The 27662-nt window shown below is 44.5% G+C and overlaps 1 protein-coding gene across 2 annotated transcripts; it reads left to right on the top strand.

Moving 5' to 3' along the window:
- Nucleotides 1-556: 556 nt before the first annotated feature.
- WDFY1 (WD repeat and FYVE domain containing 1) lies at nucleotides 557-26970 on the top strand. Of its 2 annotated transcripts, none has more exons than XM_081861613.1 (12): nucleotides 557-780; nucleotides 5320-5387; nucleotides 6863-6936; nucleotides 8194-8248; nucleotides 9953-10103; nucleotides 13777-13889; nucleotides 15861-15987; nucleotides 16764-16869; nucleotides 18810-18911; nucleotides 19555-19685; nucleotides 21663-21771; nucleotides 24128-26970. In XM_081861613.1, the coding sequence occupies exons 1-12, from the start codon at nucleotides 644-646 to the stop codon at nucleotides 24185-24187; spliced, it is 1233 nt and encodes a 410-aa protein (XP_081717739.1). In that variant the 5' UTR covers nucleotides 557-643; the 3' UTR covers nucleotides 24188-26970. The 2 variants fall into 2 exon arrangements, with proteins under 2 accessions (XP_081717739.1, XP_081717740.1); XM_081861614.1 differs by having other exon boundaries at nucleotides 765-780; nucleotides 5320-5391.
- Nucleotides 26971-27662: the final 692 nt, after the last annotated feature.

The raw sequence follows: 27662 nt of genomic DNA, 5'->3' as shown, positions 1-27662 counted from the left end.
GTCCTTTACCAGCTACTGGCTTCCTGAAATCTTAACATTTGCCAGCAATTGTCAGCAGTAGCAGAATTTCAAACGCTGCTTTGATCCAGAAAGCGAGTCATATCATAGAGTTATGCTCTCAGGCTAAAACCCGTCGATCTTGGGAGGTCGTGCTGTGAGCTTTGGCTAACTAACTTCTAATATCAGCCGCGGATCATCTACATCTTCATCCGCAGGGGGGGGTTGGACTAGATGACCCTCAGGGTCCCTTTCCAACTCTACAATTCTATGAGCCTTATGTATGCTTACTATATATACCAGCTGTGGCTGCTTCTGGGCCTGAGAAGTTGCGAGATGGTATCTGAATCACACGGGGGGGGGGGGGAAATACGCCCCCCTGGGACAACAAACCCTTTCGGCGGCGCCTCTACTCTACGTTTTATGGCCGTCTCACGACGGGAGGTTGGGCGCGGCTGCGGCTGCCATTACGGCGCCACCCTCTCCAGCGGGTTGGGGCGGGGGCGGAGTGACGTCGACGTCCGTCGAGCGCGCCTACTCCAGACATTACGGAAGATGTCTGCGCGCTGAAAAGCCTTTTTCGCGGAGTCGCCGCTACACCCGCCACTACGGGCCGCGCTCCCCTGGCCGGTCCGGGCTTTGCGAGATGGCGGCCGAGATCCACTCGCGGCCTCAGAGCAGCCGGCCCGCCCTGCTGAGCAAGATCGAGGGGCACCAGGACGCCGTCAGCGCCGCGCTCATCATCCCCAAAGAGGACGGCATCATCACCGCCAGCGAGGACAGGTGAGAGGGGGACGCCCCGGAGACCCCTTCCCCGCAGGGCGGCGCTTCCCCCGGGCGAGGGTCGCCCCAGCCCCGGGCGCGGGAGGAAGGGTCCCTCCGCCGCCTCTCTCCCCCGCATCCACCCCCGGGCTCCGCAGCCTATTTCTTCCATTGCAGAGACCCGCCTCTTTCCTCCCTCTTTATAAGGGGAAGCGCAGCTCCTGAGCATGAATTTTCTTTTTCTTTTGAGGGGCAGCAAGAATTGGGAGTGGGTGGCTTTTATTTTGTCGCCCCCCTTTTTTTGCTTTGAAATCTCTGCGTACAGAATTGTTATTGTGGGGCGGAGAGGAAAGGAGGAGGGACACGCCCCCTGCCCTCTTGCTTGGCTTTTTTGGGGGGGGGTGTGTGGTCTGCCTCTGGTGGTGGTGTTCACACGCAACCACTCACCCACCCCAAACTGGAATAAAATCTGCAACAAAATGTAAGAGCATTTCTTTAAAGAAGGAAGAAAAAGTTTTTTAAACAGTAGGATCCTGTGCAAACGCCTACGTGAAGGAGGGTGGTGCCTTTTTCCTTTTAAAAGGGATACACACACACACACACAAATATAAATATAAATATATATCTCAACACTAATATCCACATGCAGGGCCCTGGATGACAATGCTTCCGCGCTCCCTCCTTCCTCCCCAGAAAAATTCCCCGGGGGAGGTAGCCATGTTAGCCTGCCACAGCAAACATGTGAGTTTGTGGTGGCATGGGAAGCCTTGTGAGACTTAACAGATTTGTTTCCTTGGTGGACTAGACCAGAACTTGCTTTGTCGGATGCAGGGAGAGCTGCATTCTTGGGCAGCGGCTGCACAGGTGGGTTTGCAAATGGGCACCAGAGATGGGTAAACAATGGACAACCCCTCCAAGGCTGTGAAATGCAAGGGGAAGTGGGGGGGGGTCGTTTTATACCTTGCTGTGCTGCAGAGAGCCCCCAGGACACATGCAAACTTGCAGGAAAGGAAAGAGCACCCCCCCCCTTTTATCTCTCTCTCTATCTGTTCTCCCTCTTCCAAAGATTGCCAAGACTGGGGAGTGGTTTTGGCGCTACTTACCCAGTTTAGATGTCTGGTGTTGAGAGTGTGGGCCATAAGAATGTAAGAGGAGCCTGCTGGATCAGGTGATCTAGTCCAGCATCCTGTTCTCACAGTGGCCAACCAGATCCCTCTGGGAAGCTTGCAGGACATCCACACAATAACACTCATCCGTGGGGGAGTGGGAGTCAAATGGGGTGATTGGGTATTATCGTTGCTTGTCAGGTATTAATAACCAAAAGCTGTCTCTGATCCTACATCTATTCAGACAGAAAATATTCCTTTTTTGTTGCATAGAAGCCACAGCCGAACTGGATAAAAGGAGTAGTGTCAGGCCTTGGGTTGTGGCAGGCTTTCATACATGCACCCCAACTTCTCTATGTAAGTGAGGGGTGACCTCAGCGGCGACACTGTACAGTGGGGATGAAGAGAGTCCTGCATATGCATGAAGGCACATTTTTGTTGTTGGCTACATTACACATTTCATGGGTGAGTTCTGATGTTTTCATAGAATCATAGAATTGGGAGGGACCCTGAGGACCATCTAGTCCAGCCTCCTGCGATGCAGGAATATGCAGCTGTCACCTATGGGGATCAAACCTGCAACCTTGGCATTGTCAGCACCATGCTCTAACCACCTGACCTGCCCAGGACTCCCATCTTCAAATGTAGGTTGTGTGACGAAGTCCTGGTGAATCCAGTCTCTAATGATACCCAAGGAGAGCCCTTAACCAGTCACCCCAGGATTGTTTGGAGAGAAGCAAGTGAGAATTGGAGGGGATGTGCACCAGTTTGGATAGACTAGTGACCTTCCCCCAATGGAGATAGAGAAACAGACAGGCCAATTTGCTCATTCTATTTGTAGAACTGCCAGAAAACCTTCAGCTTAGGGTAGGAAGGGCAACTTTGAGCTCCCCTGAGACAAAGCTGAGTTCTGTGCAACTTTAATGCTTGCATAACCTTATCTGATGATGGATTCTATTTCTGAGTTATTCAGAGAACAAAATATAAAGGCTTTTCTGTCCACCCTCCCCATATTTCACATTATCCCTACATCAAAACACCCCCTGTCCTGTGTGTGCATGCACATGTCTTGTGTGTGTGTGTGTGTGTGTGTGTGTGTGTGTGGAGAGAGAGAAATGGTTGAATACTGGCACACTGCCTTGAAGCAGAAATAGCCCATCCCATTTACTCAATCTGGGGAAGCGTCTGACTGTACAGAAATACTTTCTTCCTTCTGCTCTCCCCTCACAAAGACAAAGAGCGCTCATACTCCAGCACAAATACTTTTTCGCATTGGTTTGGTTGCTTAAAAAAAACCCAATTTTTGTGTCTCCTTATTTGCCCTACTCTGGCCTGTGAATTTGTTCCTTGAAATCTTCTCTGACCACTCTTTATATTGCACCTTTGATTTGCATGGCTGAGTTACAGAGTCAAGTACTTTATAGCCAAAGTTTAGATTATCTGCTTTGATTTTGCATCCTGCTTTGCACTAACAACATCATTTGCACACATTCTTCAAGTTGTGTATTGCCAGCTGCCTTTGTCTTCATCGTGATGGAGCAGAATTTATAGAGGAATATTCATGTTAGTCTTTTAAGCAGATAGTGCACAAGAGAGTGCGTTGAGAAAACTGCCCCACAAAGCTGTGCTTAAGCAATCAAGATAATAATCGGTTTCATCAGACCAAAGGGTTAATTGGTGCTAGTTCCGAAAGCCCTTGGGGATTACAGCATCTGTTGCACAGGATTACATTTAAGCTAAGAGAAGAATGCATGTTTCCTCAAAGTGGATGAACAATGTGGCTCGGCAATACCAGACGAAGCATTTTGATTCTTGGCTTGTTATTCCAAGCAGTGCTTGAAGTGTGCAGAGAGGAGGTCACTCTTGTTGTTACTCACATAGGAGGAAATTCAGCAGCACCCAGCAGTGTCATGCACCTTGGGGCCTTGGCCACGCATGCCATCCATCTCATGTCATCCGAGAACTAGGATGGGGGTAGTGGCCAGGTGTGAGTGGTCAGCTGGCAAATCCACCATTCCAGTTGCACCTCAGCCACAAACCTGTTCAGTCTCTATTCTCTGATTGTGTATATTCGTTGCCATTTTCGTTGTCAAATGCTCAGACTCTTTTTTTTATATGCTGTTTCGATGCATTGTGTTATTGTGCTCATTCAACAACAATACCCATACACCGCAATGCATTTAAAAATATCATGATTAGGATTTCTCAAAAAATGTTGTCATGGATGAAGCTGGGGTGGAGGGTAGAAGTCTGTTACCTTCACTGTTATCACCGGAATTGTTAAAACATAGTGTGTATTCACAAAGCACCCAAAGTACTGTTCAATTCCACTTCCTTCAATTATTTCATCCTGAAATCAGTCTCTCCATATTTCATATTTCATCCATCTTCTCTCAACGTACTTCTCACTATACACCTTTTCTCTCGAGTTTTTATTTATTTTGCAGCATTCACCCTTGCCAGTTATGAGAATGGCAAGTTTAGGGCTTTCTAACTTAACAATCATTCTTCCGAGTCAAGTACAAAAGCTTGGTGAGCTTTGTAGCCGGGTCAGGATTTGAACACGTTCCCCATAGCCATTCCCTACCCTGAAGGTCAGGGATGGGGAACTTCAGGCCTGGGGTGGATGGGGCCCTGAATGTGGCTCTCCAGTCCTCTCTGTCTAGCCCGTGGGACTTCTCCCAGTCGTGCCCCCTCCTAAGCCACACTCTTCACCAGCCCTGCTTTGCCACCACCTTTGAATGTTCTTGTCTGGCTAGAACGTGCCCTTAAATTCTGATAATGCCTTTTGCTTGCCTGGGTGGAAAATGGAGAGGAAAGTGTGAGTGTGAAAAAGCTAGCCCACTGTACAAAGGTACAATTCACACTTCATTGCTTTGACCACTTTGTCTCTGACCTGGCCACCACTGGCATGTGATACCTCTTCCAATTGCCCAAGTGGGAACATGAAAAATGTCCCGCATGCCTCCTCCAAGTGCTGAATCATGTTAGTTTTCTGCTATGTGATACACTTCAAAGGTAACAGGGTTACAATGGAGGTAACGTCCCTGTTTCTGGTCTACCCTCTAATCTGAGCCTAGGGATACATTTGAGACCACAAGTAGGCCACAATAAAAGGACTGCATGTATTTTCGTGGCCCTAATTCTCTGTACCAGTTATACTGTATATCTTAGAACCAGCATGAAAATGAGCAAGTCATACTGAAAAGCCAAAGATTATATAAGTATTATATAGCTGTGGTGTTATGGCTCATAAAAAGTCAGCTGATAGGTCACTGATATAGTATGGCAGAGGAAGCACAAGGAAATAGCCAGGATTAAAATACTGTAAATGACTCCTTTTAATACTGGTGTGTCTGGTATACATAAATTAAGATACATACTTGCCTGAAAGCACTTGATTTTCCACGTTTCACTGCAAAATTATTCTTTTTTTCTTTCCCTAAATTCACAGGACAATTAGAGTATGGCTGAAGAGGGACAGTGGTCAGTACTGGCCCAGCATTTACCACACAATGTCATGTAAGTAAGTACAGACACTGCTTTGTTGATATCATTCGTTGAGTGTGTCTCTTGTGGAAATCTAGGAAGAGATCTAGGAAGTTGATGTATGTTATGTCCTGCTGCTTTGGATACTACTGTTAATGTTTTGTACAGTGGAACCTTGTGTTACAGACGGGATCCGTTCTGGAGACCCGTCCGTAACACAGAACTGACACAAGCCAAAGCGCTGCGTCTGTGCACACGCTTGGCGCGATTCAGCACTTCTGCGCATGCGCGAGCGGCAAAACCCAGAAGCAACCCGTTCCGGTAGTTCCAGGTTGCTGCAGGATGCAGCATGAAAACACGTAACCTGAAGCAGATGCAACATGAGGTATGACTGTATAGTGGTTTCAGTGTGTGATGCTAAATCTTTTTCTTTCTAATTATTAGTGCTACATTGCATTTTGTCATGTTGCAGACCGCACTGTGAGAAAAAGGGTAGAACAATAATAGTATTTATCACTATAGTAGTTGCATGAAAGTAGAAGTAGATGGTTGTTATTGTCAATCAGGATGAAGGCATTTGTTTTAATTCCTTGTTGCTTGATCCTTTTGTGGCTTCTGTCTGTGCTCTTTCTGACTCCTTTAAAGGCTTTTGCTGGTGCTTCCTCAGTAGGCTTGTTTTAGCAGCCTGCCTGTTGATCCACGAGATTGTCTTGTGACCCATGTAGGAACTTTACAGCTGGAGGAAACTGACAAATGCAAGAACATAATTCATGCTCTGTGAAGTTGCATGAGATTAAGTTTTCTGCTTCTGGGAAGTTCAGTTACTTATCTAGCTCTACCTATCTAGTATATTTTGCAAATCGGTTTTAACTTTGCTAATAGAATGACTTGCTTTGTTTAACCATTTTTGTTGTTGCTTAAATAAGCTTCTACTCAACCCAAAAGAGAAGAGAGGGAAAGAGAAGAATGCTGCTGTTGTTTTTCCCCACCAAGCTGATAATTGAAACCAGAGCCTCATTTTATCTGGGTCATCTTAACATTAAGTCAAACCTAACAAAGGCTTTTGCTTTTAAATATGATTGCCAACTGTAGAGGAAAAACAGCTTGGCTTTCTCTTTTGCCTCTAATAGCAGTTTCATCCATTAAAAAAATCAGCAGATACTTTTCATAATATGCAGAAAAGCCCAATAACTAATGTTTTCAGATTAAACTGCTGTTTAAGCATAAGAGCATTAAGGCAGTGCTCTCTAAGAATCCTGATGGCGAGATACTAAGGCTACAATCTTATATACTCTTTTCTTCTGAGTAGACATGCCTAGGGCTGTGCTTTTGAAACAGAGGGTGTTCTGTGGAAAGTCTTCTGGTTTTCTTTGGAAGAAACATGGATGAATAAGAATTTCGCTGCAAAACAATGCCTAATGTTGATAATGCTTTGACTGGCAAAAATATTTGATTTCGATTAATTCCTATGTAAAAATTATTTTGTAAATATGTATTTCTTTGGGCAGCTCCCTGTTCCACCATGGCTTATCATCATGACAGCAGGCGGATATTTGTGGGTCAAGATAACGGAGCCATTATGGTCAGTATCTCATTTGTATTCAATACGCTTTTTAAGTATTGAGTGCTAGAGTCCTGTCTAGTCAAGTTGCATGGGATCAATTCCAATCTGTTACCTCCAGGTACCTACCTACCTCCAGGTCATCGTACTGCCCAGACAATGAGGTTTAGCGCTGAGGGCCCTCTGGCGGTTCCCTCACTGTGAGAAGTGAAGTTACAGGGAACTAGGCAGAGGACCTTCTCGGCAGTGGCACCTGCCCCGTGGAAAACCCTTGTATCAGATGTCAAGGAAATAAACAAATATATGACATTTAGAATACATTTGAAGGCAACCCTGCTTGTTTTCAGTCCATCTAAAGCTGTGAGGGGAACCGGTATTGTTAAGCCATCAGGACCAAACAGTGACTGATTTAGGTGGTGCAGAGGCTGTTCAATTGGTACAGCTGCCAGACTGCTGTGAACACAGGGGTCTCTTTGTTTCCTTAAGATCCTTCCTGGTCTCTCAGGTAGAGCTGACCTAAATCTTTAGAAAATCACCTGGAAGGCCCAGGACTTGAGATAACCAGGCTAGAGGTGAGAGAATTCTGTTCTCAAGCAGCCTTGTGTCAGAAACACCCTTCTAGCGAACACACTGAGCAGGAGAAAAGTTTCCAACTTGCTGTTCCTAAAGGGTAGGTATCCTCTGTATAGATTCTTTTTGAAAAACATGCAGTGGAGCCTTCCAATGAGCACTTCCCTCGCTTACATTCTGAAGTTGCACAGGCCCAGAAGATTGTACCACACATGTAATTCTTAGATTGGCATTTTGCTGTGTTCCATTCACTTGGGTATAGATGCATGTCCTCTTGGCTGTTTTCCACATTTGTTGGCTATTTGAGTTATTAATATTCTGTTGGGAGCCGCCCAGAGTGGCTGGGGAAACCCAGTCAGATGGGCAGGGTGTGTGTGTGTGTGTGTGTGTATGATTATGATTATTGACTCTTATTTAAAATAGGGAAAATGTAGCAGTTTATATGGGACCATATCCCTTATTATTATTTACTGTTTTCTTAGTGCTGTACAGCACTTCTTACGTTATCCCTGAGATCATTCTTCAAAATCCTAATGAAGCTGAATGGATGGCAGTTGAAGACCACCTAGACATTTCTCCATATGAAAGCACAGCTTAAATAGATGGAAATCCCTTACAGCTTTTCTTATTGTGTCATCTGAGCCTGCCTGATCTCGAGAGAAGATTGTGCCTCTTTTTCTTAATAACAGCTTGGTTGCTTGGTTTCAGGAGTTTCATATCTCAGAAGACTTCAATAAGATGAACTTTGTCAAGACTTACCCAGGTAATGAAACAGCGAGGTGTGCATTATCTTTCCCCCCAGAGGTGGGAAATTTTAGATCAATCGCTTGTAATGTATGACCTGTCTTAACTTGCATCAGATTATTATTGTCCCTGTTTTGAGACACAACTGATTATCTACCTATGTGAGCCGAAATCATACATTCCGTAACTTAAGTATCGAAAACAAAATAGAAAATGATAAAATATATTTTAATGATGGGTAACCATTAGGTTTCAGAAAGGTTGGATCCAGACTATGCAATAATCAGGGCAGGTTAGTTGTGACTAATTGCAGGCCCTTTGATTTTCAGTGGAACAGAAAATCATGAAAGCACGATTAACTTGGTGTGGGGCTAAGTAGTGGTAATTACCAATTTAACTTCTGTCCATCGCTGGCTTTTCCTTCCATTTTATGGGTTCTGAGGCCACTTGTGGGATGGGCTTGACCTAACATTCTTTAAGCAACCTACCATTCTTTAAGCAACTGTTCTCTGCTGCTCTGTGGATGATTCTGAGCTCAGACACCTAATCACAGAACATTTACATGGTGGGGCCATACAGTTTGGTTACAAACAGTGACCAGGCTTCTGACTTCATCTGATCTTCCAGCTCCTCTCTTCAGTTCCAGCTAAATCAGTTGCAGCATTGCCAGGGCTCATGGGGGATCAACGGATCAGGAAGAAAGTCTGCATGGAACAGTGTAGGGAGGACATCTGGGTGCACATTATGCTCCATTCTGGGGAGCATGTGCACAGGGAAGGGACGGGGGAACATTTGATGGCTCTATTTGAAAGCAGCCTTTCTTGACTTCAAGGCCAACCCCATCGAAACAGACCTATCTTATGATGTGTCACTCTTTCTACAGATGTGAATGTTGGCTTTGAGAGAGACCTTGTGTTAAAATGACAACAGAAGAGTCTTTATGCCACGGCAAATGACGCTTGCCTATTCGAATATAATGCTTTTCTCTATTCAAACTAATTTCACAGTAGTTTTTCCCCAATGCTCCCTCCTTCGATCACCTGTTCTGATTCACTGTTTAATCTAATTTGCAATCACATATGTGCTTCATCTAAGCTGTTGTTTTGCCATAATGGAGACTGACCTTCATATATCCATGTGAAGGATGTGACTCACCACAAGAATCCTTTAAATAAATGAACTCCTGGCAAATGGGGGGGGGGAGAGAGAGAAAAAATGCACACTGTTGTTCAAACAATCATAGCAAAGTCAATGCCTTCCAAAGAAATTTAAATTTGTTTTCCAGGAAGGCCAGCCATCTTTGGAGTCTTCCATGTATACTTCGGAACAAAGTTTGCATTCAACATTTTTGTGCCTTGACTTTTGCTTTTCTCTCCTTCCACCATAAATGCCTCAGGAGGCCCACAAATTAAATGGGAGCCTGGCTGCAAGTTATTTTCCTCCCTATCTTTTGTTGATAATACTGGCTGCATTGCTGTGGGTGCAGTCACTGGTATTATGTCTGTCAGCATTTTTTTTTCCGCCTGAAAAAGCATGGGGTGCCACAGTAGGTTCTGGGACTGCAGACAAACCTTGCGTTCCTCTTCTTGCCCCCTTTCCCTGACAGCCATCATATAAGATGGAAACAAGTCTTAAATGTATGGATTGAACGAGTCACCTGTAGAGCAACGCATCCTGCCAATTGCTGCCTGCAAAAATATTCTCTTCGTTTGTGTCTCTGCAGCTCATCAGAACAGAGTATCTGCGGTCATCTTCTGCTTGGAAGCCGAGTGGGTTATCAGCACCGGCCACGATAAATGTGTCAGCTGGATGTGTACCAGAAGTGGAAACATGCTGGGACGACATTATTTCACCTCCTGGGCTTCTTGCCTACAGTATCTTTCAAAGTAGCAGTATCATAGCAGATGTGGGAGTTTCTGAAGGTTTATTTAAAGTGTGCTCAAAGATCAGTCGCTCTACTGCACAATTTTATATTCATTTTGAATAGCCTCTGCCGGAAGAGTGTTTTAAGTGACTCTTTCTGCTGTTAGATTTCATTAGTGTAAGAGCTTTTAAAGAGCCTACTGTAGCTAACAGGTTTAGGAAGTACTAGCCACTGTTGCTGTGTGTAATATTTGTTTGGCAATTCAGCAGTCTCAGGCTAGGCGCTACATGTGCTTCAGAAGTCCTCTTCAAGTATTCTGCAAGTTAAATAAACTCATGATGGGTGGGGGTGCTTGAGGACCAGCATTCGATAATAATAACAACAACAACAACAACAACAACAATAATAAAAATAAATAAAAATAAAATTTATACCCCACCCATCTGGCTGGGCTTCCAAGCCACTCTGGGTGACTCCCAACAAAATGTTAAAAATACAATATGCTACCCCTGCTCTGATCGTCGTCTGTTGCAGGGCGAATGCATTCCTGAGTTCATGGAGGTTCACTGTGCATTTTAGAACCCTTGTTTTCTAGGAGTCTAAAAATGTGCAGGGAGCCTCCATGAGTACAGGATTGCAGAACCACTTTGCTTTCATATGTAATGCCTGAAGGAGGCTACAAGCTGCTGGCAGTGCTAGGTGCTGTCTTCGTTCAGTGTTAGGAGTGACAATCTGTGATCCGTAAGGTGTTCTCTTTATATCCAAAAGGTCACTTCAGTGTTGATGCTCACAGACCATAGAATGAAAAAGCAGAGTGTGCACACTTAGTCATTGGCTGGGAGGTTTTAAAAAATATTTCACACCAGTTTATTGTATTAGGTGGGTGGACAAGTAGGGAATATCTGTCAATCATTCTTCCCAGTCACCTTTCCCACCCCTCCAGCCTATTGCTGAAGACTAATGACCCTTTCTCGTGGAACAGAGCATTGTAGCACACAGTTCTGCTATTTAGTATATTTTAGAACTATGTATTCATCTAGGCATAGCATGTTGGGAAGGACATCAAAGATGTGCCGCGATCATTGCTAATCCAAAAATTGGCAGCCCTCTCTAACCCTTTCCTTCTTTTCCCTGCTGGCCATTGGAAGCTGTAGCCAGGGCCCAAACTCCCTCACATTCTACGAACACTGTGAAATGTTTTTCTGTGCCTTATAACCCAATTTAGGCCTAAATAATAGCTTGTCATCCCTAACCCTCGCACTACCTCTGTGATGCTCTTAGTCACTATTCCATCTCTCCCACCTGTAAAAGACAAGAGGAGTGTGATTTGCTTTTAGGTGAAAGCGACAAAGAACCTTGTAGCACTTTAAAGACTACATATTTTTAAAAATGATTGGCTTTTATATCAGTTTTTTTATGGCATAAGATTTCCTGGGCTGCATTCTTCCCCAGGCTGCATCTGTATCACAGTTGTTTTAAATGTGCTTTTTATTGTTTTATCGCTTGTTGTTTGCCGCCCTGGGATCTTTTGGGAAGAAGGATGGGATATAAGTTTAATAATAACACAGTTCACTTATTGTATGTCAGCTGCCTACTCCACGAAAGCTGGATGACATGATACGTTAGCCTTCAAGATGCTACAAGACTCTTAGTTCTGTTTACTGTGAGAGACTAAGACAGCTACTCCCCTGGGAGTTTCCTTTAGGTGTTGAGTTAGTCTATGACAGAGCTGTGATTTTAGCCCAGGTTATATAGGTTCACTCTGTCCAGTAAATCATTCTGACTCTGAACTTTACTGAGAATCTAGCATGGTTTCCCCAGAAAGCATCATCTTTATCTTTTGGGGGAGAGAGAAAGTAAAGACTTCCTTTTCCTCAACAAGGTTTTTCTTCTCCTTATTGTCACAGACTGTTTGCTGGAGTCATTAATAGCAGGACAGATTATTATTTCACTACCCTTGTCAAGAGCTTCTGAAATATAGCAGCTAATGAGCCAGTTAGAGACAGTTAAGCAAACATGAAACATTGCAGCATGGGCAGTCAAGAGTATTGTCTACTCCATAAAAGCAAACACTGACAATATTACACAAGTAATGGAATAATGCTAGTAATGAGGCTGGCCAGCAGGCTGGCTCGGTGCATACATTGCCAGTATTCATTTGTGGCAACTACTCCCCCTCACCCAACTACCCCCTTTTCAATATGTGGTTTGCGAGCCAAGTCTTCAAAGTGTGAAGTAGCACAGAGTGCAGCATGCTGGCCTTGGTTTTCTTTTGGATCTGCCCAATTCAGAAGGAGGCAGCAGTGAAGCGCAGCTCTTCTGTTCCTGCTCAGGAGTGACCCCTGTGCCACAGCTTGGATTTCCTTGCTTGTAGACCTTGCAGTAATTTTATACGTAGAGAGATGGGAACCAGAAGGGAAGAGCTGAAATGTCTCCACTCCCATTGAATTTGGACCAGGCACAGCCAGTGCTGTTTTTCTAGGGGGGCAGGTAGTGCCAGAGCTCACTTTGAACCTCTCCCTTGTTTTCTTAGAATGGCAATGGTGCCTACCTGAGAGGTGGGGGGGGGGGGGGAGGCCCCGGTATGACAGTTTTGGAATCAGACTTCTTTAAGATTGCGATAAAGCTCTTAAGTCCAGGAAGAGGGACCTGAGATTCCTGCATTGCTGGAAGTTGCTCTAGCCTGCTGCATAAAGGTCTAATTGTTTGTCTGCCTGCTTTTCCCTCTGGCCTTGCCTGCCACAGGCAGGTGGCCCCAGAAGGAATTGTGACCTTACAGGTGACACGTTTACCCACTCCCACTTTAAGCAGTCCAGCACATCCTTGCTTGTATCTTGGAATAAACGTGATGGGTTCAGGCACCACTCAAAGCCACCTAGGTGGCAAGGTCTCTCTTCTCCCTTTCCTCAGGAGAGAACTGTAAGTGATTCCTCCTCAGCCTTGTGCTGGTTAGACTCTTATTATGCCTGTTGTGGTCACACCTGCTCTCTCCTCCTCCACCACCTTGCCCCCATCACGAAGTCCCTTAAGTCTTTTTACTGGCACCGTCCTGCTGTTCCGTCACCTGGGAGACGGATCTAGCACTCCTCACACCTCCATGGTGTCATGCTTGTTTTTCTTACCCAGCTAGATCAGCTGCATCTTCGTAGTAGAGCGTTTCCCGTGTTTAACTCATACCCCGGAATGGGTGACAGCGACATGGCTTTTAAAATGGTCGCGGAGGTCGAGAGCCTCATTTGTTTGAACTAAAAGCAGCAACTAGTAAGATCCCTTCTCGTTTAGTGAGAGCCAGTGTGGTGTAGTGGTTAAGAGTGGTAGTCTCGTAATCTAGTGAACCGGGTTCGCGTCTCCGCTCCTCCACATGCAGCTGCTGGGTGACCTTGGGCCAGTCACACTTCTCTGAAGTCTCTCAGCCCCACTCACCTCACAGAGTGTTTGTTGTGGGGGAGGAAGGGAAAGGAGATTGTTAGCCGCTTTGAGACTCCTTAGGGTAGTGATAAAGCGGGATATCAACTCCAAACTCTTCTTCTAGTTTAGGCATGTCTTCAACTTTGGTTTTTATAGCACTTTGGGACAAATTAGACTCCCTTTTTACAACCATGCTTTCATGCTCTGCCTCTGTGCCGCTTGAGCAGTTGACACATGGAAGATCTGTAGCTACTCCTTGACTCGGCTGTGCTAAGATACGACTTTGAAACCCAGCATGCCTTTGTTGGAGACTATTCTGGGCAGATCACGCTGCTGAAACTTGAACAGAGCACGTGCTCGGTTATCACAACTCTCAAGGGTCATGAAGGTAAATATGTATGTATGTATGTATGTATGTATGTATGTATGTATGTCTTTTTCTAATTGTTTTTTCTCATGAAATGAAATTAATTATAAATATATGCAACTAGACCTTCCCTGAATTCTTAAGGTGAGTGGCACTAAGCATAGCTATCAACTTCCAGATTTGAAAATAAGGGATCAGCAGCCTCACCTGTCCTGGGGACAGTCTACAGGATATCTAACAATCCGGGATAGCAGCGGGAAACGGTGCTGGAATAAGGGAATTTCCCGCAAAAAAAGGGAAGGTTGACAGTTAAGGCACTAAGTGTCCTCCCAGCTAACCTATGAAGTGTTCTTCTGAACAGGAATGTGGTTGCCAGCAATTGTGCTGCTTTCTCAAATGACTGGGCATTAGGCGGTATTGAGTCTCTGGCCGTGTGGGGTGTCGGAGAGGATGACCTGTCACATTTGTAAGCAGATTCAAACCAACTTCTCTTTACCTTCAAAACTTAGGGTGTAGTAAAGAGTTTTAGGCACCAGATGGCAGGCTTTCAAGGGTTGACCCTCTGGCAGCTCATAGAAAGCAATGTATATAATGTACTGTCCCTGCTGTGTGACTGGCACACATTTGCATTAAGTGAGAATGGGAGCTGGGGATTATTGCTTCTTTTGTTAGTTTTCCTGCCTTTATGTCCTGCCTTCCTTCCATTTGGGAATCCAGGGTGGTGCACAGATGGTTCTCAGGTGGCCTGCCACGCATGCTCTCACCGGACTCAGGCCTGCTCAGCTTCAGCAACCTTGTATGCCTTCAGATCTGACTGACACATGAGGACTCATTGAGGACTTGAACTATCTATCATAGAGACCCTCAAGAACATTGTTTCCCCCCACCCAGCCTAGTCCCTCTCATTACCCCCCCACGCCAGTTTTGTCATGGTCATGTGCAGTGACACGTGGCTTGCTGTGACAAGTATCTCTCCCCATGGCTGCCATCCGTCTCCTCAGCCTGTTGCTGCGGGTGAAGAAAGTGGGTGGGAACCGACGGGTTGGAATGCAAATTTGGACTCTGGTTCCTAGTTTCAAAAGTTGAGACAACCCTCCCCAAAGGTCTATTCCTGCACCCTGCTTTAGCACTACCAGGTTCAGAGTGGCTTATTTATAGTTCATATCTACATCCAGACACTGCCAAACATCTTAGCGTCAACCCTAAGCCATCACATATGCCTTCAGACCATTATCTGAAGCAGAGGTGTGTGTGTGTGGTTGGTTATCTCTTACTTGTGTGCTAACAGTGATGTATGGCCCTGCCAGAGCAGATAATTAGTTGCACAGCTACATACACTGAGAAAAATGAGGACCAGCACTGATTAACTTATTCAGCTGTGCTCCAGTGAAAATTGCCCGTTTCTATGTACCTTTATAGTAGACTGTGAATGCCAGACAATAAGAATTATGTGGAAATGGTCAATACTGGGGCTCTGCTATACAAACAAGGACAGCGGGGCAAACTCTAATCACAGCTGGCTCAGATAAACAGGCCTGATAAAGATGCTGACTACCGAGAGTCAATTTCAGAGGTTGGTTGTATGAAGCAAGCTTGAAAAAAACTACTTTGTTTGAAGGCATAATTTGGTAACCGAAGCGTGATTTCTGGGAAACGTTTTGGAGTCCCGTGAAATATTTCTAGTCTCTCATCGTCTTCATTGCTTGTCATGAAGACTTTCTCACGTGGCTGGCTTATTCTGAACTTTTAAACCTGAGTTTAGGTGTGCTTGTCTGCTGTGCTGTTCAAGTCTGCTGCTTTGTGATTTATTACATGGTTTATGAAGCCAGGAATGATTGTCTAAACTAGGCAAATGTATCCCTTTGTGAAAGGGAAGATTTATACCTACCCTTTGGAAGTGCAGTATTATATTCCAAGCCCGCCACTCCCATTTACCTAAAGTCTGAAGGATCTGCAAGCTAATGCACTTATTCCTTCTCCTCCCTAACCTAGGAAGCATTGCCTCCCTGTGGTGGGATCCAATTCAGCGGCTACTCTTCTCTGGAGCATCTGATAACAGCATAATCATGTGGGATATTGGAGGAAGGAGAGGTCGGACGCTTCTGCTTCAAGGCCATCAGTATGCTAACATTCTATTTTCCCAGCTCTTAGTGCTGCTGGTTCAGTACTTGGTTGTGTTAACGTAGGGATGAGGAATACTGCATTGCCCTTTCTTTGAGCACCATCTGTGCTATGCATTTAAAGCAGCATGAGACCACTTTAAACAGTCCTGGCTTTCCCCCAAAGAATCCTGGCAGCTGTAGTTTGTTAAGCATGCTAAGCATTGTTAGCAGACCCCCTACTCCCCTCACAGAGCTATAGTTCCCAGAGTGGTTTAACCAACCAGTCCTCCTTCCCAGGGAACTCTGGGAATTGTACTTCTGTGACTACATACAAAACTGTTGAAAAGCACTATATACCAAAATTTTGCAGGGTTGGGGGACAGTATCTGGTATTTGAAATTAATAGATGAAATTAACAAAGCGGGTAAAAATTTACTTTTCTGGTCAAATCAGCTGTCCCTTTGTTTACAAATGAAGCAGTAATATAACTAGGAAGGGGAGCATGAGAATGTCTGTGGTGATAATGGGGGTTTCACTGTAACTTCTGTCATGACCATTATTAGTAGCATTGTGCACCCCCCTTCTTTCAAAAACAACAAAACTTAAGGCCATGTGACTCGTGTGGCATCAGGGAAAACTTCCTGTCAGCATGAATCTTTAAGAAGCCTAAGATGGAAACAAAATTTCAAGAGACGGAAAGCGTTTCAACTGCATCCTGCAGAAGCATGGCTAAGGTTCTGTATCAGTTTTAAATACTGAAATGGAGAATGCTTTTTGTTTATTTATTGTACAGTGACAAAGTTCAGGCCCTTTGCTACCTCCAGCTCACACGACAACTGGTTTCTTGTTCAGCTGATGGAGGGATCACAGTCTGGAATATGGATATTAGCCGAGAAGAGGTAGGAATTGTCACCAGGCCCAAAGGCTTTATCTCATTTCCCTTGAGCGCAGATAAGAAGCTAAGGTCCCATAGCAATGATGCTCTAGTTCTGCTCAGATTTCTGTGTTCTCTTCACAGGCCTCCCGCTTATAGGCAGTTAGCTAGGGAAAATTATTTATTTATTTATATATACATACATACATACATGCATACCCCGCCCATCTGGCTGGGTTTCCCCGGCCACTCTGGGCGGTTCCCAACAGAATATTAAAAACATGATAAAACATCAAACATTAAAAACTTCCCTAAACAGGGCTGTCTTCAGATGTCTTCTAAAAGTCAGATAGTTGCTTATTTCCTTGATATCTGATGGGAGGGTGTTCCACAGGGCGGGCGCCACCACCGAGAAGGCCCTCTGCCTGGTTCCCTGTAACCTCCCTTCTCACAGTGAGGGAACTGCCAGAAGGCCCTCAGAACTGGACCTTAGTGTCCGGGATGAACAATGGGAGTGGAGATGCTCCATCAGATATACTGGGCCAAAGCTGTTTAGGGCTTCAATGGTCAGCACTTTGAATTGTGCTCAGAAACGTGCTGGGAGCCAATGTAGGTCTTTCAGGACCGGTGTTATATGGTCTCAGCTGCCACTCCCAGTCACCAGTCTAGCTGCCGCATTCAACGTCACAGTAATATGATCGTTCGATAGGCACAAGCATTTCTGCCTGCCAGATGGAACCAATCTCCCCTCTTCTTCTGCACCCTGGTATGGAGGTTTCCCCAAGTCTTGAGCAGATTAGGGGGAGGAGAAGCCCCATTGCTCTAGCAGGAGTTTGTGCTGGCCTCCACTATCACACTGTATTAGTTGAATCCAGCCATAAGCAGATTCTACTTTTGGGCATGTTGCATTTATTTATAGTCATTCTTACAGGCCTCAGTTACCTGCTGAGGAATCTTGGTTAAAGGGATGTTGATACTTAAGGAATGGCCAGACTTGGCTTGTTTTCAGATAGTTCTTCAAAAAAGCAAACAAATGGGGGAAGGGGGGGAAGCTTTGTTGTTGTCGTCACATTTTCAAGGTTTTTTCAGCAGCTACAAAGGATAAAACCTTCTTAAACTCGAGGTCAGGTAGTGACAAGCCCACAGGGTGTGCCAAGGTAGCTTTCAGACAATAAGTGCAACTTGAATTGCTCTGCTTCTATTAGTGTATGGAAGACTTGCATTTAGCTGGACCTCCGGTGTCTGCCTATAGGGAAGCAGGTGGGGGGAAATCTGGTCCTTCCATGGGTTTCTGAGCCACCCCAATATGGAGTGAGGACAGGAATAGAAGCTGATTCATATACAGAAGAGAGGTCCAGGCAACAGCTCAGTTAATTGCTTTAAGTGGCATCTATAGTGCTCAGAAACGAGGACAGGACATGTTTAACGTCAGGTTATGAGTGAAAAACGGAAGGCATGATTATTTGACTGTGGAATGCTTCAGTTTTTCCAATTATGCGGTATCTCTTCTTAATCATCTAGACACTGAAAACTGGGGAGCTTCGAAGCCTGAAGCAGGCTAATAATTCAGATGTGGCAAAGGGAGGCTTCCTCATTAGCGTGGTGGAAACGGAAAATGCCACAGCTAAGGGCAAAGTGGGGGAGGCACACAAAGATCTGGGAGACAAGGCCCCATTTCATTAATTCCTCATGGACGCAGCTTGACACTAAATTGGACTAATTACATCTGGAGGGTGGCGGTTTTTACGAGGCAGGCTTGCGTTTTGGGGACTTTTCACGGCTCCTCTCAGTTGAAGACCTTAATCGCATTTCTAGCTTTGTTGCTAGCGCAAAGCAATAAATAAACATAGGTTAATAAATAAACATCCTTAATTCCAGCGACATTTACGGGATTTGGGGGAAGCGGGTTTCTCCCCTTTTGCAACAACATGTTTAAACGTTTTCCGTTGCCTCTTCTGCTCCCAGGCCCCTCAGTGGTTGGAAAGCGATTCCTGTCAGAAATGCAAGCAGCCTTTCTTCTGGAACATAAAGCAGATGTGGGACACAAAGACTCTGGGGCTGAGGCAGGTGAGTCTGTCCTCCCGCCTGCAAAGTATTTTGGTGCCGGCCATGTATGGCGCTGGCAGGAAGGATTAATGTTTAGTGCTGTACTTAATTTCAGCACTAGGAGTGCCCCATCTCCCTTCGATCTAATTGAAATGAGAACGGACTAGTCCTGTGGTGGACAGCATATCTGTGCAAAGGCAGGAGGTGATAACACTTCCGAAAACCAGCTGCTGGAATCTGCAGGAGGGGAGACTGCTCTTGGGCTCAGGTTCTGCTTGTGGGGCTTCCCACGAGTATCTGGTCATCCACTGAGAGAACAGAATGCTGGACTAGATGGCTCATTGACCTGCCGTTGCAAGACTCTTCTTGAGTTCTTAAAATGCAGTGTTTGCCTTACAAAGTCCTAAATAGTCCGGACCATTTTCTTCCATATCAACTTGCCTGTCAAGCTCTTAGTCTGAGGTTTTTTCCCTTGAGTTGCTCACTGTTTGGAGGCTAGCGGGCTGGGAACTAGAGAGGGAGTCTGTGGTGAATCTCCCCTCCCCAAAACCACAGTTGGCTGCAGCTAATAATTGGAAGCACTGTGGTAATTTGGCTTTTTTATTTTGCTTGGTTTGATAATTTTCCATCTTTCTTGTTCCTACTTTTCAATTCTCTCACCCAGCATCACTGTAGGAAATGTGGCAAGGCAGTGTGTGGAAAATGCAGCACAAAACGCTCCAGCTATCCAGTGATGGGCTTTGAATTCCAGGTCCGGGTCTGTGACGCCTGTTTTGATTCAATCAAAGACGAAGAGTGAGTATGCTTAGAAAAGACTCCTTTGTTTTCAGTGATATTTTTTTTTTAATTAACCGAAGGACATTGTATACAATACAAACCAAACCAAAGAAAATCCCAAAAGGGAAAGGGGAAAAAAGTATACACTAATTATGAGCCAGATTATGTAAAGCTCTACTCAAATATTCATTGCTTTGCTTTCCTAGCTGTCAGCTGAGGCTTAAAAAAATAGAGAGCGAGAGCTTCAATATAGCGGGTGGCGCTGTGGTCTAAACCAGTGTTTCCCAACCTTGGGTCTCCATCTGTTTTTGGACTACAACTCCCAACATCCCTAGATATCAAGACCAGTGGTCAGGGATGATGGGAAATGTAGTCCAAAAACAGCTGGAGACCCAAGGTTGGGAAACACTGGTCTAAACCACTGAGCCTCTTGGGCTTGCCGATCAGAAGGTTGGCGGTTTGAATTCCCACGACAGGGTGAGCTCCTGTTGCTCTCTTCCAGCTCCTGCCAACCTAGCAGTTCGAAAGCACGCCAGTGAAAGTAGATACGTAAATAGGTACCACTGCGACTGGAAGGTAAACGGCATTTCCATGCACTCATGGTGTTCCGTTGTGCCAGAAGCAGTTTAGTCATGCTGGCCACATGACCCAGAAAGCTGTCTGTGGACAAACACCGGCTCCCTTGGCCTGAAAGCGTGATGAGTGCTGCAACCCCATAGTCGCCTTTGATGGGACTTCACCGTCCAGGGTTCCTTTACCTTTTTAGCTATATTCCATAATTTATTCATTATCAAACCTATGTTAGATATTTTAAATGTACATATGACTTCTAACACTAATGATCTTTCATTGTAGTAGTTGTAGTTTGCTTCCAAATATTCCACAAACGTTGCAGGTTAGCAATCACATCCTCTATGGCTAGCTAAAGTGCAACTTTCAGCTTTTAATTAGAAATTCAGTGAACCTTACAAGGCTGTTTTATCCTTTATCCTGAAGTAGGAACCTCATCAAAATAAAGAGCAAGAGAGTCCAGCACCTACCTGATTCTTCCTCCCCGTTTTCCTTTTTTCTGCATTTAGTTCTTTCCGGCTTCGGTTAGCAGTTTCAAATGCTGGAGCTGAAGACACTTTCCTCCCCAACCTCCACCATCCCAACCTTGTTTTGTAAACAGAAATCCCTACTTGCTCCTGTTTGTTAGCATTGGCAAGATGGTCATCTTCCTGTCTCCCCACCCCTCTTGAATATGAGCAGTTAATCATAGTAAAACTTAAAAACATCACTGAGTGAGTCATTTATCTTATTATCTCCTGCATCACTTGCTAGAGCAGGAAAGGCCTGTTGCTATAATTATCCTGCTGTGTGGATTTATTGGAGTCTAGTTATACATTGGAACTCATTCCCTCACCCCAAAGGTTCACAAAGCAAATCTGGAGCTGATACTCCATCAGTTCATGTGAATTCCTATTGACCACCACTTACTGATGTTCTGGAAGTATCCTCTGTAAGATATCAGGACAACCAAATAACCTTTTTTGACCTCACTGAGCTCATGGCACCACTGTTGTCCTCCCCAACCTGTTGAGTTGTCCAAAATATTTGGAGGGCTACAGGTTGAGGATGGATGTGCATTTGCACCACTCCATGCCAAACAGTAAAGAGACTTAAACCAGTCATTTAAAAATAAAATAGGAAGAAACGTGTGGGTTACAATTTCTGATCTTCTCATTGTACAGAGGCTTTCACAGATCAGCAGTGGATTCAAAGGTCTGAAGCTTTCACTCTTGAATATTTAGAGCTTAATAGGACCTTAATGAACTGGTCAGTTCTCCAAATGTCATTCATATTCTGAGGCTGATCCTGAACTTGACACATTAACTTTTCAGAAATCTCATTCCCCTGAAGTGTCTTTCTGTCTTGAAGCAATTTCCTGTGCCTGGTTTGAGAGACGTCTAACAAGTGGCCCTTATTTAAACTCATTTTTCTCCCCTCTTCAAGCCGCACGTCTTTGGCAACTTTTCACGAAGGAAAACATAACATTTCCCATATGTCCATGGACATCTCAAGGGGACTTATGGTGACATGTGGAAGCGATCGTGTAGTGAAGGTATGATTCTCTCCCCCCTCCCCATCTGTCTTGGCCAAGACCTGCAAGTAGCTTGCACAGTTTCCAAAAGGTAGTAGATATGAAAATATTCAAAGGGAATACCCCAAACAGCAGAACCTCGAGGTCAACCAAATGTTTTGGATAGACTTAATAGTTTTGTTCTGCAGAGATACAGGAAGCAGGGTGTTTTGGCCTACTAAAACTGTTGAGCCATTCTGCCTTTGATGGGTAGCACAAAGTTGTCTAATTGCTTTTCAGGAAATACAGTTGTATCTTGGATCTCAAAACACCTTGGCTCCTGAACAAATTGGTTCCTGAATGATCGAAACCTGGAAGTGACTGTTCCAGTTTTCGAACGTTCTTTTGGAAGCCGGATGTCCGACGGGGCTTCCGATGCTTCCGATTGGCCTTAGGAGCTTCCTGCAGCCAATCAGAAGCCGTGCTTTGGTTTCCGAATGTTGTGGAAGTCGAATGGACTTCCGGAATAGATTCCGTTCGACTTCCAAGGTACAACTGTACCTCCTTTAGCTCCACACCTTTGATCTGAGGTTGTTATTGCCCTGGCTGCCTTTGAACCATTTTTGTAGGATTCATTGAAGTGGAGAAAGTGCCATCCTTCCCCTTTAGCTCTGTGCAGATGTTTCTGGATCAAATCACTGGGTGGGAGCCAACATTAGCCCTACTCAGAGTAGACCCTTTTAAGTCAGTGGAGTTAAATGAGTCAACTCTGAATAGTCAGTGTCAGATATCGTCTGTTGGAACTGAAGCGGAAGCAGTAATATTTCTAGCTAGGAATCTGCAGTAAATTAAAATGGGAGTGAGTGGGGGGGGGATCATGTAACCTTTCCCTGTGTTTTAAGCACATAAGTATTGGCTTGTTGCACATTGCTAAATAATGAACACTGTCTCCAGTGACTTCCAACTAGAAAACCTTTGATAAGTTCACAAGCAGGGCATGATGGAAGTAGCTAGCATCCTGTTCCCATACTACCTTTGTGGTTCTTAGCTGTCACCAACCACCAGACACTGGCCAACTTGTCCTCTGTTTCGATTAATCTTTGTAAGAATTTGTTTAATAATCTCACAAGCCAAATTGTTTTAGTTTTCTGAACAAGTGGACTGTTGAATCTCCAGACGTTTATTGTTTACTTCCCAATTTCCCCCCAAAGTATTGGAAATACTCCAGCATTTTAAGAATTAATGGTTATGAAGCATTCCTCTCCCCCCCTTTTTTATCTAAAAAAATTATGCACACAGAAGGAAGATCTATGCCCTTGAAGGATAAAATGCCCCTTAAGTTCCCAATTTAGACTACTTTAGCTCTGGAAACATTAGAATCAAAACAACCTTTTCTGTTCCATCCTTATTACTTGATAACCTGAATTCAATTTAGAATATTTGGTGTGTCAAGTAATGCTGTGTTTGCAGCACTGAAGTGACCTCCCCAGGGTGCAAGCTCCCGAAACGGTTTGAAAAATAAGGCGTGGCTTCCTACTGGCTGCAGGAGCGTCCCACAGCCAATTGGAAGCCGCTTTGGACGTTCAGCTTCCAAAAAACGTTCGCAAACGGAAACAGTCCCTTCCAGGTTTGTGATGTTCGGGAGCCGATTTGTCTGACAACTGAGGTGTTCGACTACCAAAGTACGACTGTAGAGTTAAATAACCAACTAGCTTATGCAAAATCTAAGTGTCATTGTTCTTACATTCTATTCATGTGTTGCCTGCTGAATTGCCCCCCCCCTTTTTGGTCACCTTTATCTGACAGAAAGGTGGGATAAATCACTGGTCTGAAACTATCTTACGAAGGGTCTCAACAGCAGCCCTGCCACCAATCATGTTGTTGGCATCCATCTGTCTCAGGAGACAATGGAGGAGCGAGCTTTCGGGGTGAAGTCAAACCGTTGGAGAGATTGAAACCACTGAACCTCTTGGGCTTGCCGATCAGAAGGTCGGCAATTCGAATCCCTGTCATGGGGTGACCTCCCGTTGCAGCTCCTGCCAACCTAGCAGTTTGAAAGCACGTCAAAGTGCAAGTAGATAAATAGGTACCACTATGGTGGGAAGGTAAACATAGCTGTCAACTTTTCCCTTTTCTTGCGAGGAATCCTATTTGGAATAAGGGTATTTCCCTTTTAAAAAGGGAAACTTGACAGCTATGAAGGTAAACGGTGTTTCTGTGCGCTGCTCTGGTTTCGGTGTTCTGTTGTGCCAGAAGTGGCTTAGTCACGCTGGCCACATGACCCGGAAAAACTGTCAATACGTGTTTGAACTGCAGACAGCTCTTGAGTTTGAACATGTTGGGTCTGCTGCCATATGTCACACAGAGTCTTATTTTGCTTCTGCATCTTCTTCTTCAGATATGGGACATGACACCAGTAGTGGGCTGTGGCCTTGCGACCGGCTTTGCTTCCCGCTGACCTGGGCCTGCCGAGTTAATGTACCCGAAGCACCAAATGGATAACACTCCCTTCTGTGATTCTTGCCACCAAAATGCCGGCTGCTTGACTGTGTGAACTCTGCTTTTCCCAAGATGGACAGCCTTTTTGTGTGTGTGTCTGTGTGTGAGAGAGTGGAGCAGAATTCTTCTGTAATGCTTACCAGGAACAGCGGAGCCTGCCCAACTACAAGTTCACAGCCTATGGAATGAACGCAGAAAAGGCTTTAAGTGCAAAAAAAACAACCACAACTCCTTGCCTAGAGAGACCACTCCTCATTCGATTTACTTGTAGTCTTCAATGTGTGCTTTTTCTCTGCTGAAATAATACTGTACAGTGGCAAAGGGTCAAAATGAGTGTAGTGACAACAGAGTGTGCAAATAGTTGTAACTTATCCTCCGTCCTTGTAAACCATCCCTGTAGGCTAGTTTTATCTTATGAACAGCCGCTGTGAAGGCTGCCTCACAAACATAAGAATATATACCTTTTGACGGAAAGAAGAAAGCATCTCTTCACCTCCAAGCAGCATTGCAATAAGGGTGAGAAAATGGATAAGATTTTTTTGGGTGGAGAATTTTCTATGAATTCTGTTTATTCTTTCAAAGTTGTTCAGACTGAGAATTACGTCAAGTTGTCTTGAGAATTTTTGTATCTGGCCAAAATCATGACTTTCCCCCCCTGTAACACTAAAAGCAAGTTGACGTGTCTTGTCATATGCCTTACATGTAAATATGTGTTACAATAGAGGCCGTGTGAACTCAACAACCTGCGCACTTTGAGTGAACTAGTTGTTGTGTTCTTTCCGCTCCCCAGATGATGGCGCTTCCTGCACCCCCCCCCTTAAAAAATCATAATAATGGAGAAGTGTGTGTCACTTTGATCTTACTTTCTTCAGCCAGTGCTGAGCATGCTTTTAAAAACATTTCAGCAATAACTAATTTTGGGGTGGGGTGGGGGCACATAGATAAGAGCTCCTGCAGTTAAAAATGGATGGGATGAGTAGCAGCGGAAAGTTGTGAGATTAAAGAAGCCCGCAAACTTTGAGAATGAAACCGATTTGTCACGTTGCGCTTACAGCAGTATAAGGAGAAGGGAATGATCCTTTGTAACCTGAGCATCATTTCAAGTCACCTCTCTGTTCATTTGCTTCATTGGCACTGTTGAGGAGTAAATGTAGCTTTGGGAAATCGGGCCGGTGCGATTGCTAGCATTAATGGGATAAAATCATTGCCTAAAAGCCTGTGTAAGATCCACGGCAAAGGTTAGTTCATGCAGGCTAATAGATCTGAACTGCTCATTTTCCCTCCGATCAGGTAGCAATATCTCTTGTCTCAATGTATAGTATCTCTAGGGGAAATGTTTTTCTAAAACATTTTCTGAAAATGTACTAAAGCGGGGGGGAGAGCTATTTGGTGTTTGCCATGAAAAACTTTCATAAGGCCAGTGTTAATTGTATACTGTTTTATAAGTGTGTAGATCACTAAAGAATCAAGTCTTTTAAGTGTTTTGTGTTAGGGAGATGCATATGAGGACGGGCAGTATAATATTCTGAGGTGAAATGTTGTGTTTGCGGACGATCACACTAGGACTTAGATCAATGCTATGTGCTGCAGTTATGTGCAAGATTTGAGTTACTTCATTAGAATGAAAACTCAGGAAAAAAAGATGCAGGTGATCATTTTATGATCAAGGTGCGGGGAGGAAAAACATGAAGGCAGCAGTTTTGCCTGCATCCTAACATAAAGTTTGAAGAGTAGCACAATCTTTATAGAGAACAGTTTTCTCTCTTGAGTTGATGCGTTCTGGGAAGAAGATGGCCCCATTGAACCAGTAAACTTCTACTACTCATTGCCTTATTGGACTGCATGAAAAGTGGAACTGCACTTGTATGGATTAAACCAGAGTCAGTTCACCTCAGTGTCCAGAGGAAAAGTTTTCTTTATCTGGAAATGCACATCTTTGTTTTGAAAACTACCCGATGAAAGCATTTGTTACATCTCTACTCCACCTCCCCTCAAAAAATTGCCTTAGAGCATATGTTCCCTTTTCCTCTCTTGGAAACCTGGGATAACCGGCAGCAAGGGGGGGCACCCATTGTTTCAGCATTGATAGTTAACCCTACAGAGTAAATTTTCCAACTTGATTGGCTGCTTCTTTGGTTATCAGCTGCATAGACCACAGAATAATAATTTCCACCTCTTGGCAACTGCACTTAGACTCTTCTGTGAGTATTTTGCCAAAGGATGCTGAATTTGCTCTGTGATTGAATAATTTTTATTTTATTCTATATTTTGGTGATTTGGAGAATTTGACATTAAGATGTTGTCTAGATCCGTGGAGAGATTTTGTTGGGAAAACACAAGTTTGTTTGCATAATTCAAAACACGGGAGTTCTCCAAAGTCGTCAAACCCTTCCCTGAAAACTTAGATTGTGTGTTTGTATAGAAAACAGTTTTGGGGTGAGCAGAAGGACAAACACAATGCTGTGCAATGTAACAATAATGGTCCCAGTAATTTTAAATGTGCAATTACTTTGACTTGATTTGACACACTTGCCTAGTCCCCCCCCCCCCCATTAAAGCCTTTCTTTATGTGGGAGCAACAATTACTAATGTATCTTTTGTCCGATAGCTGTGTTCTGTGAAATACTGTATCCTTTGTTATCTGAGACTCTGTCATGGCTGTTCTTCGTTCTCCCTCCTGTCTTTTGGAAGAAAAAATACTTTGAATATTGTACAATTAAAAAAAAAAAGAATATTTCCTGATAGTATTCCCCTTCGCCTCTCTGTTCTGATGACCTGTCTTTTGTTTGTGGGGAGAAATAACTTGCTGTGTGTGTGCTTTACACAAAAGATTGTCTAAATGGATGAGCAGAGAGAAATTGCTTGCTTAAAACACTACAGTGGAAGGAACGGTCCAGGTACGAATGAAATAGTTTGGGGATGAGGAGAGAATTGAGAAAGTTGAACATCCGAAACTTGGTGAACTATGCTCGCACAGTCTAGGAATAGAGAGGGGAAGAAGGGTACCTATTTGAATTGTCGTAATAGGTGATGAAATCTGGGGTGAGCCTACTGTAAAAGAGCCTAGGAAATAACTTAACGCTGCAAACCTAAACACCGGCAGAGCAATCCAAACCCACTTTGTGTTGGTCCGAGAGGGGTGCTTCTCAGCTGGCCTATGTCTCTGGCTGCTGTTGTTGGTGTCATTCCCTGGTGCGTAGCTCCCTCTCCCACCTGCCCAATGAAGTGCCCCTGGTGAGATCCCCGACGACAGTCAGTGGAAAGGCACTCATCATGCAATGGCATCAGTTCAGCCACTGTGCCAGCTGCAGCCTGGCACCGCCTCCCACCCAAGCCAGTACGTCCAGCAGAGGTGTGTTTGCCCCATTTAAAGCCCAACAAGGCTTGAGGGGCATTTGGAATGGCTTCCTTTGGGAGTAGTGCCATTAAACTCA

This window comes from Podarcis erhardii (genome assembly GCF_964252035.2).
Source record: "Podarcis erhardii genome assembly, chromosome: 5".
In the NCBI taxonomy this organism is placed as follows: Eukaryota; Metazoa; Chordata; class Lepidosauria; order Squamata; family Lacertidae; genus Podarcis; species Podarcis erhardii.
This window is presented reverse-complemented; position numbering and strand designations above follow the sequence as displayed.